Below are 15,553 nucleotides of genomic sequence, written 5' to 3'. Positions count from 1 at the left end.
CCTAGCAGGCCACTGGAGTGATGCTGAACCCACCGCCTAGCAGGCCACTGGAGTGATGCTGAACCCACTGCTTAGCAGGCCACTGGAGTGATGCTGAACCCACTGCCTAGCAGGCCACTGGAGTGATGCTGAACCCACTGCCTAGCAGGCCACTGGGGCTTCCCAGACACCAGGGCTGTTGCCCTGGCTCTGTTGCTCAGTTGCTGGCTCTGTTGGTGCTGGACACTCTAGGAGGAGTGGCATTATAGCCCATGATCACTAGCAAGGGCTGTCCCCATCACCTCTACCCCTCCTCATCAGAACAGACCCCTGCGTTCCCTGCTGAGACCAGTCTCCAGCTGCATGTGCCAGCCGTGTGCCCTTCATGTGAGGGAGCTGAGGTAGCAGAGGTTGGCATTGTCTGTCTGTAGAGGGGGAGGGGGAGGCTCTGCCTCAGAAGGTACAGAGTCCCCGGTCACAGGAACGGACAGTTGCAATGCCGTGAAGCCTCCTGAGCTAGGGAAAATAAGCAAGCAGCACAAAGAGGAAAGGTGAAGAACCGTCCATCCGGGGCCTGCCCCTTTCTGCCCACTTCCAAGGCCATTCCGTTAAAGTTTTGTGGCTGTCCTCACAGAGTTCTGTCTTTCTCTCTCTGTTGATGGATGTGTACAGACATCCCCGGGTATCCTCAGAGATTGATTCTAGGCACCCAAATCAGTGGATGCTCAAGGCCATCATGTATTATGATGTGACAGTGCATATAGGCTGCACCTCACCTTCTGCAGACTCTAATCACCCTGGAGGACTTCTAAGACCTGATACAGTGCAGTGCTAGGCAACTATTACATAAAAGATAACGACCCCCCCCAAAAAAAAATGTCTGTTCAACACAGTGTTTGTTTACACAATTTTCTTTCTTATTTAAAATTTGTTTTAAATTTTTTAAAATTATTTACATGTGTATGTGCACACATGAGCACATCCCACAGGCCTGTGGAGACCAGAAGGCTCCCCTGGAGCTGCAATTACAAGGTGGTAAACAGCCACGTGAGGGTGCTGGGAATTGAACTCAGGTCCTCTGGAAGAACAGTCACTGGGCCATCTCTCCGGCTGGTCTTCTTTTGGTTTTTGTTTTTTGTTTGTTTGTTTGTTTTGTTTGAGACAGGGTTTCTCTGTGTAGCCCTGGCTGTCCTGGAACTCACTCTATAGACCAGGCTGGCCTTGAACTCAGAAATCTGCCTGCCTCTGCCTCCCAAGTACTGGGATTAAAGGCATACGCCACCACTGCCTGGCCCAGCTGGTCTTCTTGATTAGGTTGTTGGCTGGGTGTAAGGTTGCAGAACCCTTTGATAGGGAGGGTCGACTATACGTGTATATTTGAAAGGAACATGTCTGTATATAATATAGTCTGTGATAAATACATATAGTATGCACATATACACATATATTTATATACTAGCACTTATATATAATAAATATGTAGATATACATAAAACTATATTCTTACATATAACTTGTTAAATATGTAAGTATGTAATATAGTTTTCTATGTATTGAAATTAGCTTGCTCAACACCTACAATCTTTGCACTGGATTCTGAGTAATGCCATCTCCATTCATTAGTGTGTTGGTGCATGGTGGATCCAGCTCATGGCTCCTAATCACATCATCACACTGTGCCACTAGGTGGATGCACTATAAGGAAGTAACCAGATCTCTAAGAGGACGTTTAGAACATTGTCAGTGTTTCCTACAATGACCGTCCCTGCCCCGTCCCTGCCTGTGTGTCAGTGTGCACACAGGAGAAGAGAGGTCTGCAGGGAGAGTTCCTAGAAGGGGCGCTGCTGATCCAAAAGGAGTGTGCATTTATAGTCCTAGGAAACACTGCCAAACTGGCCTTCTAAAAGCCGCTGCCAACTTACAGTCCTACCACAGCCATGAGCATTTTCCCGCCCATGCCCTACTGTCGTAAGCCCCTGGCACACCTCATCTCTCAAACGCCCAGCCCAGCGCTTCCGTGGCCACTGCCCTCCCCTGTGTTATACCCTTAGCTTAAAACGCCCTTCTGAGCTTATTCCCGAGGGAAAACCTCACCCATCCCACGAGCCCCAAACTGTTACCTCCTCTTTACGTCTTTCCCTGACTCCCTGAGCTCGCAGGGTCCTTTCATCTGGGATTCTACACCTGCGTGGGCATAATTCTTCCATAGAACTGACTGAGGTCCTGCTGTGCATCTGGAATCCCCTCCCGTAACCATAAGCCATAGTGCTCTCTGGGTCATCTTCAGCGCCCGTTCTAGGTTGCACTGCATCCTGACTGCCCCTCGGCGTGGTGGTACCTCCTGGCCTTTGCCCTTGAGGGTCCGGTTCTGTGGATCTCACCCTCCAGGTCTGTCTAGGCCTACCTTGTTGCTTCTCCCGGATCTCTCTATTCCAAGTCGTTTCTCGGAAGAGGCCTTCGCTGTCTACCTACCCTGTCTCAAGTCTGTTTCTTAATCAGCATTTCTGTCTTCCTAACTCCTTTCACACGCTGAAGTAAAGTAACCCTGTGTGGTTCAAGTGTGGATACATTTATTTTGTTTCCTGCCTCTTATCTGCGTGGCCATGAACGAATACTCGCGGCATCTCCCTGAGATACGAACCATGCTTCTCTTTAAGCCCTGCTTCCACCCTCGAACCTGCACCACCCATCCAAGCGCTGCCTAGACAGGCATTGACCCCCTCCTACAGAAAAGCGACCTGGTGTTTCAAAAGGCCAGGTAGGCAATTCAAGATCCCACAGTTACTAACAAACGCGGCTAAGATTCGAATCTTGCTGAACTTCCAGGTCAACCGCATCATTTCTTTCCCGGCCCTCGCTCGCCGCATTGCCCCCTCCCACCCTCCTCAAAGACTACACGTCTTCCAGCACTAGGGTCCCCGGCTGCACGTCAGAGGCCCTCCCCTGGAGGCTAGGCTGCTCTGGGGAGATGTCACCCTCCCCGCCCCCTGTCAGTCAGGCGGAGGGGGCGGCGCGGCCACCAGGGGGGAGTGCTGAGCTCAGAGCTGCCGCAGCGCCGGAGCAGGAGCCGGAGCGGAGCCGGAGCGCGCGAGTAGCATCCTTGGTGGCAGAGCACCCAAGGCCGGAGCACTGCTGCGCTCCAGCTCAGGGAGGGTGACCCAAGAGCCTGACCACGGCAGGACCCCAGCGACCGCGAGCCCACCCCTACCCAGCGTAGCCCAGCCCCGCACGTCTGCTCGCAGTAGCCGCCGCTGCCGCCACCACAGCTCCATCCCCCAGCCCGGCCCCGAAACCCAGGTGAGACTCCGGAAAGGGGACGGAACTGGGGATCCAAGGGGGATCTGGGGTAAGGTGAGGAGCGGGATGGAGATTGCCGTGGGGAGAAAACGTGGGCGCAGAGATAGAAAGCGCTGAGCGGGCGCCGGCAGGTGCATTGCAGGATGCGCGTCTGTCCCCTCTGATTGCTACAGTCTGGGTGGACGTGCGGACGTGCGTCCGTGCCCGTGTGCCGGAGTGTCCATGCGCTTCTAAACGCCCCGTGTTCTGTGTGTGCACGTGAGCATGTCCGTGGTGTGTGTTTGTATGCAGATCGTGTGACTGTTGTGTGTAACAGACAGGCCCGGGTGTTCGCGCCGAGCCTAGCTTCCGGTTCTGCGGGCCTGCAGGTTGCAGATCTCCGGATAACTGAGGTGCTGGCCCCTCCCGCGTCCCGGGGTTTCAAGGACGCTAGGACTCACCGCAGCATAGCTCCAAGGCCTAGAGCTGGGGAGTAGAGAGGGTAGGAGGGGGCTCCCGGCCCAGAAGCGCGCCAAGTCTGAGGAAGGGAGGGAGGGGGCACCAGGTCCCCCGGGAAGGCCCGAGTGCGGGTGTAGAGCCAGCGCCCCAGGCACTTGTGTGTTCGCCCTCCCCAGGCCGCCAGGATGGACGTGTTCATGAAGGGCCTGTCCATGGCCAAGGAGGGCGTTGTGGCTGCAGCTGAGAAAACCAAGCAGGGGGTCACCGAGGCGGCAGAGAAGACCAAGGAAGGCGTCCTCTACGTTGGTGGGCAAGGGGCTGCAGGGCTGGGTGTCTTCTGAGGGTATCAGAAAGGGTCCTCAGAGTGATTGAGGGGTCTGGGCATGAGAATGTGAGTCAGCAGATGGGCGAGGTCAGTAGGGGTCACTGGGGACACAGCCAGTCCATGGAATTGGGAGGTGGGGATGGGGTGGGAGCTGGTGGAGATGATGTTCAAATGAAAGACCAGGGACCAAGGTGGTGAGCTCACCAGAGCTTCCTTCTTCCCCTCATCACTATTAATAGTGACCTGGTGGGGAAGCTTTGCTTGAGGCCCAAGTGCAGTGAAATGCCATAGCATCTAACATTCCTGGGCTAGTCTACAGGTCAACGACTCTGGGGCCCTCTGTTAACCACTCTGCCCAAGGTCACACAGCTGACCAAGCCCAAAGCCCAGGTATAAATCCTGCTGGAATGCCCCACCTTTCCTGGTTATTGGTGAGCTCTTTTCAGCTACCAGTACCCCCCCACACACACACACACACAAACACAGCCTGTGGTCTTACCGTGGCAGTCTCTCCAGTTCATCCTCCCTGCAGCTGGTATCAGGACAAAGGTCAGGAGGTTGATATCTCTCACCCCAAGTGTGAAAGAGGAGTTTGCAGGGTTGTTTGCGTGACCAGAGAAAAGGGCTGGAAATGGAAGTTCACTGACCCTTTTCAGAGCTCAGATCATAGGTCAGGGCTTGCTCTTGTGGAGAAGAGCTGGACATCTTGCCCAAGGTCATTTGCAAGCTCGGATTGTGACCATTAAAAGCAGACTGTGTGTCAAGCATTGGACGTATGCTGAGAGGACACAAGCCCTGACCCCCTCGTGCCCAGGCACAGCATTTCAGGGGTAGGATCTGGCACGGAGCAGCAAGTGCGGGGATCACTTGGGGGAAGAGAGCAAAAAGGGAAGCTACTGGCCGGTGGTGTGCAGGATCAGCCCTGAGCGCTAAGGGGCCTGGAAAGGCAGGGAGGCGGGAAGACCATAGAACAGACTGAAAAGCAGACTGCAGGACTCTCGCTGGAAGAGCTCAGATGGGCAATCAAGAACAGAGCCATGAGAAGACCGTGTAGGCCAGGCTGAAGCATCCTTGTGATTGCTGTTAGAGGCTCCAAGTGAGAGACTGACTTGATCTGACTAGTTCATAATAGTCCCTCTGACCTTTGGGGACCGAGCAAATTACAGGGAGGCCAGGAGGCATTGCCGCCTGAGACAAGAGCAGTAGTATTTAAGCCCAGCAGAAGGTGTCTCGAGCCCACGTCGGCCTAGCCAAGGCCCCCTGGCCTCCCTTCTTTACCCCTTCCTCCTTCCTATGCTTCCTCAACCCCCCGGGACCACATTATTCTCTCTCTGCTAATAGGCTCTGCCTCTCCCAGCTATGGTGTCTTTCTACCTGGTAGGTGCTTCCTCCCTTCTTCCCTTGCCCAGGGACCTCTGTGTTATGCCCTCTGCTCCTATAGCCTGACATGAGGTACCCACCATGCCTAGCTCAGCCTACATTCCCAGCATGATTTTTAACCGTACATTGGTACCCTGGTCCTCAGGTGGAGTCTTGCCTGCCTGCTCTTGTGTTCTTCCTCCCTAATCTCCTTTTAGAATACCCACGTGTTCCCCCATCTCTCAAGGCCCCTGCAGTATCCCCACCTCTTGCGTCTTGGAGTCTAAACATTCTCTCCCTACTAATCAAGAACAGAGAGTGAGCCATTGGCACAGGCCTTGCACATAAAACATGCAGACAATTTGCTGGTGAGTGAATGAGTAGCACGCAGGGAGATACTCCTGTCCCTTGCGCCTCCAGATTCTTGTTGGCCTTAGCTTTGTGCACACTTCCTCCCACCCTGGCCTCACCCTTACCTCTAGCTAGCTTAGCCTCATCCGCTCTGTGGTGGCCTTAGCCCAGGCTAGGCCTTTGGTTGCTAAGTCTTCCCGTGACAGATTCCCCAGGCCCTGGAGGATACATACATACGCTCTGGTCAGACCTTGCCTCTTCCAATGCTACCCCACCATCCCGGTGAAGACCCAGCCCATGGCATGGGTGCCTTCTGCAATCTGAACAGCACCTTTAGACTCACCTGCCCCTAACACTCTCCACTTTAGCCAGAGAAGGAACTGGCCCCTTGTTTGGAGGAAACAGATTAGCAGAAATGCAGCAGGGGGCAGGGCATGGGGCAAGAGCATGGCATGGGGCAAGGGCATGGCTGTTCCTCCCAGCATCACTGCCTCCCATCCTGGGCTACAGTCGCTGAGAACAGTTTCAAGTCGGCCTTGAATGCTCACCCAGCCACTAACTGCAGGGCCCTTACTGTGCTTCTGTTTTCCAACTATGAGGGAAGAGCAGCATTCCACCACCATCACGGTCCGAATGGTAAAGAAGGAGATGCTAAGAGCATCTGGTACTTAGCCGGCCTCCACTGGAAGGGCAGGGTACTGGGAGGAGGAACCAGAGGCCCGAAAAGTGTGTATCAGGGGGTGTGTACTTAGCTAAGTGTGAACTTAGCATGGGGTTGGGGGTAAGAGTAGTGGGATAGAGGAGTTCATGGAGGGGTTCAGGGCACTCACTGCTACCTGGGTCACCTGCTTACTGCATAGCCCCTGTGTTGGGTTGGAATCTCTGTTCCCCTGTGTTTACCTATGCTCCCTCTTTCCTCCTACAGGAAGCAAGACCAAAGAGGGAGTGGTACAAGGTGTGGCCTCAGGTACCAGAACAGTCTAGTGCTTTATGGGGCAAGGGGTATGGGGACTCCTGAGGCTTCTGTGTGGGGTTGCCCCCGGAGAGGGAAGGCTCTGGGACACAGTGTGGGAGGTGGGGCTGCCACTGAACCTTTCCCTAAACCCCTCCCTGCTCCAGTGGCTGAGAAAACCAAGGAGCAGGCATCGCATCTGGGAGGAGCTGTGTTCTCTGGGGCTGGGAACATTGCGGCAGCCACGGGCCTGGTGAAGAAGGAGGAGTTCCCCACAGACCTGAAGGCAAGTGCCCTCCCAGCATGTGTCACACATACTGGGCACACATGCCTGCCACCATCCACTCCCCCAGCCTGGGGTACAAGCTTGCTTGCCCCCCTTCCTACAAGTCTACACACTCAGCTGAAAATGAATCTGTGTCTATAGGAGGTGTCTATAGGTCCTGTGAAGGGACCCAGGAGGGACCGTCAGCACATAGTCCACTTAGCAGCATGACCCCAGATATTCCTGACCACATCTGCACACGTGGCTGCTTGCTCGTTTCATTGACTGGATGTCCGCATCAGTGAAGATTTGTACCTAGTGGCTACTCCGTGCATGCTACCGAGGCAGTAAGAGCCCAGTGCAAAGCCGGCTAGTACATAGGATGATGTCAGACAGGGCATGTGTGTGCAGTGAAGAAGAAAACACTGGGAGGAGGGGGCAGGGAACGGGACTCTGTGACAGGTCTACTTGAGCCAGGAGAGATGTCCTGGGAGGCGCCATTTGAGGAGACACAGCCCTGAGATGTCCCAAAACAGGATACACAAAGGTCCTGGGGCAGAAGTGAGAAGATGAAGTACACAGGAGACCTTAGTCTGCAGTTCCAGAGACTTCACCTTCAGAACTCCTGAGATAGAAAGTCTGGCCTGCAAACTGCTCCGTGATCAGGTCGGCAGTGAACACAGGGCCTGCCAGGGCTGTATGAGACTCCGTCTTGTGGGACTGGAGAGATGGCTCAGCAGTTAAAAGCACTTGTTGCTCTTGCAGAGGGCCTGAGTCAAGTTCCCATCATCACAGCCATTGGCAACTCAAGTTCTAAAGGGCTCAGGGTCCTCTTCTTTCCCCTTTAGGCACCAGGCATGCACATGATACACAGACATGCATGTGTCACACACAGACACACATGAGTGATAAGCACTCATACACCATACACATAAAAATAAATCTTTTTTTTTAATAGTATAGAATAGAGTTTATTCAGGGCATGGGGAGGAGAGTTGAGAGGCAGAGAGAGACAGAGAGAGAGGCAGAGAGAGACAGAGAGAGAGACAGAGAGAGACAGAGAGAGAGAGAGAGAGAGAGAGAGAGACAGAGAGAGAGAGAGAGAGAGAGAGAGAGAGAGGCGTAGAGGCCAGCCATGAGCACATGGAGAGAGAAGGGGGAGCAAAATGGAGAGAGGGGTAGCAGGAGCAAGAGGAAAGAGCAAGAGCACAAATAAATCTTTTTTTAAAGGCCACTTTAACTCCCCCTGCCCCCCCAAAAGGCACTTTTAGAAAGGGGTCTCCCAATGAAGCCAGCAGCCAGTTCCAGACACAAAACACCTCCAGAATTCCTGCACGATGCTGCCTTTAAAGACCCTTATCCTAGCCAGGCTTGCACGAGGCAGTGGAACGTGCCTGGTCTCCCAAACACGTGCATTTTATGTACACACTTAGCTTCCTTCTGCCGAGGCCCCTGCTTACCCCACCCACCCACCCCACCGTCCAAGGGTACCTGCTTTCTGACTTCCATCACTGCACACTGGCTGGGCGCTCGTCAATCTCATGTGCATGGCGTCAAGAGAAGCGTGTGCTCTTCTACATTCTGTTTGTCCTACCCTACAGCGTGACTTCTAAGACTGCCGCTGTTTGAGAATGGCGATTCTCCATTTCCTCTGAGCCATGCTCCACTGTGGTCAGGCCACACGCACAGAGCATTCTACCATCCTGCTGTGTTCATTTCCAAACAAAGGACTCGAATTGGGGTTTATTTGTGGGCAGGGATGCTGCAGATGGAGCCCAAGTCCTTTAGCATGCCAGACACACATTCTAGCCTGAAACTATACCTTCAAGGCCTAAAGCTGTAACTTTGAACACTGCCTTCCCAGGGTTCCCATCGCAGCTGGGTAACTTGGGACAGAGTGACATTTGTCATTGCTTTGGAATGAGCCCCCACCCTCATTTACGGGAGACTTAAAGCCGCACAGAAGCAGCAGTAGACAATACTCCAAGGGGCCAAGGCTCTCCTCTGTGCCACAGCTCCAGGGTCCTTCTCATCACGTGCCTACTCACGTTTGTTCTTCTACAGCCATGCATACACCCCAAGTTACCATGTGTTTACATATATGTGCTGATTTGCAGGCGGCCAGCCATGTGTCTAGCAGACCTCCACATGCATGCTCATTGGTCTGTGCCCATCTGGGCAGCAGATGCAGGGGGGAGGGGAGAGTCTTAGCTCACACACCCAAGCAACACTATGAGCTGTTGCTTCCAGCTTATCTTAAAATAGCTACAGTGAAGAAATCAGGCCAAGCTCAGCCCTGGGGGAGGGAGGGATGGGTAGAGGCAGTGGAGGGAACCGCAGAGCCCCTTTCCAGCCCCATACCTGCATCTCCAGTTCCCTTCTGCCCTGGAGGGGAGTTCCCAGAGTTCTCTCCTGGGTCCTATAGTCAGTCCAGCAGTTTGAGCCTAAATGAGAGAGCAATGTGCTGTCGCCCCATCTATCCAGTCTCAGTGATAGGGGTAGAGGTTGTCCGGTGGTGGGGCTGAACAGCAACCACTCTCTCTCCACCCCAGCTTCCCCTGATGATTGGCTGGGAATTCACTATCCACAGGTCCATCTCACCTCTCCCTTCTGAGACCTCCAAATAAACAACCCACCTAACTGTTCCTGGCACTGCCAAGCCACCCTAGACTATCCCACTCTTCCGAGTACGCCATCATGGGGTTTTTAAGGGCTGTCCAGCTGCCAACCCAGCCCTGCCTTTCTCTTGTTCACAGCCAGAGGAGGTGGCCCAAGAAGCCGCGGAGGAGCCCTTGATTGAGCCTCTGATGGAGCCTGAAGGGGAAAGTTATGAGGACTCACCCCAGGTAAGGGGGCTGCAGGGCTGGGGGAGGAGCGCCCCTGAAGACTGAAGCCATCCCCTAGCTAGCTGGGTAGTCCCTAGCATAATAAAGCTAGGCTGAGGGGGAGGAGCTTCAATAGCTCAGGGGTCCAGGAGGCTGAAGGAGGGAGCAGATGGCAGATGGTGCCTCAGGCCAGGTCCCCAGCCACAACTGCCTTGAAATGTCTCAGCTGGCCCCAACTCCGTGTTTCTCGCAGCCTAGGGGGTGGGGCAAACATTGTTCCTCCTTGATGGGGAAGGATGTGGGCAGGCTGCACTTGACCGCTCAGTCTCCAACCCTTCCTTTGTGCTCTTCTCTGTTCCACCCCTCCCTCTGATGCAGGAGGAATATCAGGAATACGAGCCAGAGGCGTAAGGGTCCAGGAGGGCCCCCGCACCAGCAGCACAATTCCTTCCCTGTCCCTGCCCCTTTCCTCACCCCCCAGAGCCAGGGCTGTCCTCCTACCTTTTCCCCCCAAACACGAGATCTTCCTTCGGCTCCGAGGCACTTCCTCAGGGCCCGTGTTAGTGTCTGCCCTGCCCTTCCGTCTGTCCTACCTGCCCGAGTTCATCCCTGAGGCGTGGACTGGAGTCCGGCAGAGAGGTCCGGCTGGGAGCCCCGCCCTACGAGCGTTGCCCCTCACCCTCCATCTGTTCCAGTGTCTGCTCGGATGTAGCATGTTCTATGTATTTTTAAACCAAGATGGGAAAACTACGGCTCCTTCCCCATCCTAACTGAGGTTCTCCAAGGGGCCCCCCGGGCAGCCCCACTTCGACCCCTAAAAAAAAAAAAATTTTTTTTTAACCCAAACCAGGAGCCAGGTCGTGCCATGCCCCCTCCCTCAGCCCGCTCTGTCCGAGTTTGGGCGTCGTATGTTGTGATTGTGGCATGGAGAGCCCCCCACCCACCGTGTGAGCGTGTCCCGGGTGGGCGGCCAAGCCGCTCCCCAGTGTGTCCATGAATAAAGCCAATCTGTCTGTAGTTGGCGCTGCCTAGGCAAAACTGGGCTTCTGGGGCCCAGACTGTCCTTCACTCATTGAACTCTGACACACTAAACCCCAGGTACATCGCTGGCTACCTGGGATCTCAGCTTATCCATCTCCACGCTGGTCCACGACCCAGAGGGTGATTGCCCCCACCGCCACCTACACTGAGATTAAAGTTGACTGGGAGGTAGGAAGTTAGCATCAGGCGCCACCTCCTGGCGGGAAAGGGAGTGCAGAACCAAAAGAAGCAAGGACCGCACCGGCATCGTGAATGCGCATGCACGCGCGTGAACGGGCGCCAGTCTCTACGCGCGCGCGAGCCCGAGTGTCAGCACCAAGGCCAGAGCGCACATGCAGACCTACGCTCTTTGGCCCGGTTGCAGACGCGCCGCAGAAAGACGTCGTTAACCGTTGGCAGTCCCCTCCCACTCCAGTCCTGTCCACACTCATTTACGCACACCCTCCCGACGCAAACAAAACCGATGGAGGCATTGGCCCAGGAGAGGGCAGAGCTCCCGGCAGGCGGTACTCTCCTCTCACTGAAAGTTTGAGATTTCAGTTGGAGTAGGAGAGGGTCTGTAGAGTACTGGGAAGCCCGCCAGACACCGGGAGCACACCACGATCAGCACTAGGGGGCTCCCGACGACTCAGAGTAAGATGGGAACCTCGTAAGATCCGCAGTGCGTGGAGGCTCCGCCTCTGCAAGTAGGAAAACGCCTTTATTGGCACAGGCTCCGCCCCAGTCTGTGCGGCGTTTCCAATTGCAGAAGAAACCCGGTTAGGTCTGCGTTCCCCGCCCAAGAACCTGCAGAGAAGCCCCCTCAACATCGTCTTGAATCAGAGAGTCGTTGAAAGGACAATGGCAAATCTGGGAAAGCCGTTAACCCTACGGGAGACCAGTGTGTTCTGGTCACCTGGGCCTTCATGTCTGGAAGCAGAAAGCAGCTAACAGATGACTGTATGAAACAAACTGGTGGGCTTGGATGAGAGAGAGTGATAGGAGCTAGAAGCCCCTTTCAGCTCACTACCTACAACCCACTGTCTTCTGGAGAGACTACAAGTGCATGGCCCTCCGGCTGAATTTTGGCTTAGATACGGTTAATTTACCAGCACGATATAATTTCTAAGTTTGAATACCCTTGGTTTGTGCACACTTTTTCTATTTGGTCACCAGTCCTGACTGCCCTGCTTTTACTACACCCAGCGCGTGCATGTGTGTCCGTGTATGTGTGTGTGTGTGTGTGTGTGTGTGTGTGTTTGAGAGAGAGAGAGAGAGAGAGAGAGAGAGAGAGAGCACTGATATCTGAAAACCAGCACCTGAATGCCTTATTTATTTATTGGCTCTTCTGTTATCTCCAGCCCCTGATCCCCATTTTAGATGTCAAAACTAGGTTTACCATCTGGCCTGTGAAAAGATTTGTTTCCTCCTTCCTACGTGCCAAATCCTACACCTGGCCCCACTGAGAATGATTCTGCTTAGAGACCAACATTCTCACCTGCCAAAGTCACTTTAAATGCATTCCAGGCACAAGTCCAGAAGTGTCAGCAGAAAATGCCAGCCGATGTCTAATGACTGTATGTGCGTGTTCGTGTGCGTCCAGCTCATGGGGTCTGAGCCATTTCCCAAGCTCTGGCTGTATCCCAAGCATGTGATGCTTATCTTCACTGATTTCACTTAAAACTACTCTCAAGGCTTCATGCTACAACCTCCACTCCAATGGGAGAACAGGAGAGGCATGCTACCTGGCCAGGCCTGATTGCTGAGAAATTTCAAAAGCCACATTGAGCCCTATGCCTGACTCCAAAGGCCAAGACCTTTGCAATTTCCAAAACCTGTTTTCTCTAGCTTCAAAAAGAGACAAATAGAAAAATATGGATGGCAGGCAAAGGTGAAAACAGAAATGTAGAATGACAGACTTGTTCAGTGTCTTGGAGACTGTAGTGACACTGTGTGCCTGTTGAGCCGTGTATGTGATGGCTGCCCTAGTGGTATGGATGTACATGTGTGCTATGCTCACATGTATGTTCACGGTGTTGTCCAGACATGTTGCATGCACTGTGCTCTGGTCTTACAATTGAGGGCTTTCAGGAAACTCTGGTATTCTGACAGCTCAAACCCCAGGGATCACCAAGTGGTCAATGTCAAGTGTGGGGTTGAGCCAGGAGGATTGTGAGTTTGAGGCCAACCTGAGCTACGTAGCAAGACCCTGCCCGTCTCAAAAAGAAAAGAAAGGGCAAGAGGATAAACATAAATCCAAGCTTTAGGAGAAACACAAAAGGGTGTGGTAGAAGTCTGCAGGCGATGAGCAACATTAGAAGGCAGCCACCGGCCAGGCGGTGGTGGCGCACGCCTTTAATCCCAGCACTTGGGAGGCAGAGGCAGGTGGATTTCTGAGTTCGAGGCCAGCCTGGTCTACAGAGTGAGTTCCAGGACAGCCAGAGCAACCCTGTCTCAAAAAACAAAAACAAATAAAATAAGTCATAATATGTAAAAGAATAAGTTGGCCAGGCCAAGTGTCTGAGTTGGAGCTGAAACCCGAATGAAGGGGTCCTCCAGGAGGCTATCTGGAGAGTGGATGTTAAGTGTGCAGTCGGGGCTGAGACCTGCCAGGCCTCCCAAGCTCCCCTGAAATACCCAGCCCCCCACCCCCCACCCCCGCTGACCCTGACTTTCTCTCCGTTTGCCTCCATTCTCTCCCCCTAAGCATCTGCTTGCGGCTCCATTGTGTGGAAGTAAACCCTCTCCTGAGATTTCCCATCGCTCTGAAGCCATTTCTTCTCACTGCTTCTCACTGCCTCACCATGTTTGTCCACATCAGCACTCAGCAGACTCCTGCTGAGCGGCTAACTGGAAAACCACCTCGTTCCCCTGATGAAGGGCTAGGGGCTGTCCCCATGTCCTTATCATGCCATTTGTCTGTCTCCCCACCCCACCCCCCAGCCCCAGTGATGTGGCTTCAGGGATTTCTCTGGAACTTTATTTTTGTTTTCTCCCTTTCCCTATTTTTAGCTCTCTCCCCTCCGAACCATCTCTGCATCCATCCCGTTGCCTAGAAACAGGCTCCTGGGCTGAGGGTGGGGGAAGGCCAGACACAGCCCAGGCAGGGGGAAAGGAAGAGATGTCACCTACTCCCTGTTCAGCGCCGCCCCCAGGCTCCCAGAAGCCCACTCTGTTCTCTGCCCAGCACCCATAGATGCTTGTTAAATGGCAAAGCAAAGTGTGAAAAACAGTAGCAAGCCTTTGTGGAGTCCCTCACAGCTTTGAAAGGGCAGAGTGGTGATTTCACTCAAGCCTCCCAGTAGCTTACTTTAACAGAGGCCCGTTTTTTTTTGTTGTTGTTTTTGTTTTGTTTTCAATATACAAAAACTGAGGTTTCCGGAAGCAAAGTCTCCAAGACCAAGAATTTTCCAGGGAAACCCCGTGCTCTGGATTTGTCAGTCTCAGAATTGTCTTTGAAGACACAGATAATTCTATAATCCATTAATTACAAGGAAATTAAAAATTTAACAATCTTGCACATACCATTCTCCATAAGCCTGGCCCTGGCCCAACTATGCCACACCACGGTCTGCTTTTAATACCTCATGGTACCCTCCAGGACCACACCCCACATCTTTCCTACGGCTATATATCACCTCACACACCCCACCCACCGAATTCCCACCAGGTCCTCGGCTGCTCAGTGCTTCTCTTCCACAGACCTGGTATCGCCAACAGAGTGATACTGGCCAGCTCATACGAGCTCTCAGAACTTTGGTTTCCTCTGCTTCAATGTGAGGGTGTTTATTTCCACCCCCAGATTAAAAGGTGCTTTATAAACTGCAGAGCGAGAGCAGTTAAGTATGCGTGATCAATTAGAAGACTTAATGCTGGCGTTATTTTATTAGGGCTATGGGATGGGGGAAGGGAGCCAAAATGGGTTCTGGGATTAGCCAGTGAGCTCCCGGCCTATTTCCAAACAAAAGGAGCCACATTTCCTGGGTAAGTATGGCTTCCAGAGAAGCCCTTTTACACTGTGTCTACTTCCTAAGGACTCTGTCCCCTACCATCCCCCAGCCTACTCCCTGTTCCCCACAACACACCACGGCCCACCCCTGCCTTCCAAATAGATTCTCTGGGCAGAAGTGGGAGGGGTTATCAAGGAGCAGCTGGGCCGTGATTCAGCCTGAGTCACCCGTCCAAATTCTGGGCTACCCTAGCCTTCAGCTGCTGGGGGCAGGGTGGGGAGAGTTGCAGAAAGGTAGGGAAGGGTCTGTGTGGGCATCAGACTGTGATCTCACTGGGTTCCAGTCCTGGACATCATGGACTTGCATGTGCCAGCCAAGTATTCTACAGCTGCATTACTACCTCAGCTCATTTTTATGTTTACTTTACACAACCAGGATCTCAGTTGATTGCTGATAACCTAGTCCAGGCTAGCCTCAATCCTCCTCAATCCCATAGTCCAGGCTAGCCTCAATTCTCCTCAATCTCTTAGTCCAGGAGCTCTCAATCCCCCTGCCTCCTGAATAGCTGGGATTGCGTGCCTGTGCCACCATGCCCAGCTAGTTGTCTCATGACTCTTGAGGCAGCATCGTGAGGGCCTGGGAGCAATACATGTGAAGGGTCTCATCAGGTGTGAGTTATCTGGGCTAAGTTGGGGGACTGCACAGACATGAGGTGCTACTGCATATGTGCATGTAAAGCCACACTATGACTCCCAGCTCTGTCCCTCGCTGTGTGACCCTGGTGAGTTGCTT

The 15,553-nt window shown here is 53.5% G+C and overlaps 2 protein-coding genes across 2 annotated transcripts in view; one reads left to right on the top strand and one right to left on the bottom strand.

Annotated features, from left to right (window-relative positions):
• Eif4e1b (eukaryotic translation initiation factor 4E family member 1B) overlaps nucleotides 1–2,472 on the bottom strand; it is a 19,627-nt gene extending 17,155 nt beyond the window's left edge. The window contains exon 1 of the mRNA XM_031358422.1: nucleotides 2,384–2,472. The gene's annotated coding sequence lies outside the window, so the exon portion shown is untranslated. The remainder of the gene's footprint in view (nucleotides 1–2,383) is intronic.
• Nucleotides 2,473–2,969: 497 nt separating this feature from the next.
• Nucleotides 2,970–10,808, top strand: Sncb (synuclein beta). Its single transcript, XM_031359228.1, has 6 exons — nucleotides 2,970–3,276; nucleotides 3,891–4,020; nucleotides 6,675–6,716; nucleotides 6,869–6,987; nucleotides 9,723–9,812; nucleotides 10,170–10,808. Exons 2-6 carry the CDS (start codon nucleotides 3,900–3,902, stop codon nucleotides 10,200–10,202), a joined length of 405 nt encoding a protein of 134 aa, XP_031215088.1. The 5' UTR covers nucleotides 2,970–3,276; nucleotides 3,891–3,899; the 3' UTR covers nucleotides 10,203–10,808.
• The last annotated feature ends 4,745 nt before the right edge of the window (nucleotides 10,809–15,553 follow it).

The sequence above is a fragment of the Mastomys coucha genome, unplaced genomic scaffold, assembly GCF_008632895.1.
Source record: "Mastomys coucha isolate ucsf_1 unplaced genomic scaffold, UCSF_Mcou_1 pScaffold7, whole genome shotgun sequence".
Lineage (NCBI taxonomy): Eukaryota > Metazoa > Chordata > Mammalia > Rodentia > Muridae > Mastomys > Mastomys coucha.
This window is presented reverse-complemented; position numbering and strand designations above follow the sequence as displayed.

What these genes read in the sequence shown, in the direction of transcription:
- Sncb (XM_031359228.1), top strand. Translation starts at nt 3,900, where the DNA reads ATGGACGTGTTCATGAAGGGCCTGTCCATGGCCAAGGAGGGCGTTGTG. An exon ending in GGAAGGCGTCCTCTACGTTG is followed by an intron (nt 4,021 to 6,674) that starts GTGGGCAAGGGG and finishes TTCCTCCTACAG; the next exon opens with GAAGCAAGACCAAAGAGGGA. An exon ending in GTTATGAGGACTCACCCCAG is followed by an intron (nt 9,813 to 10,169) that starts GTAAGGGGGCTG and finishes CCTCTGATGCAG; the next exon opens with GAGGAATATCAGGAATACGA.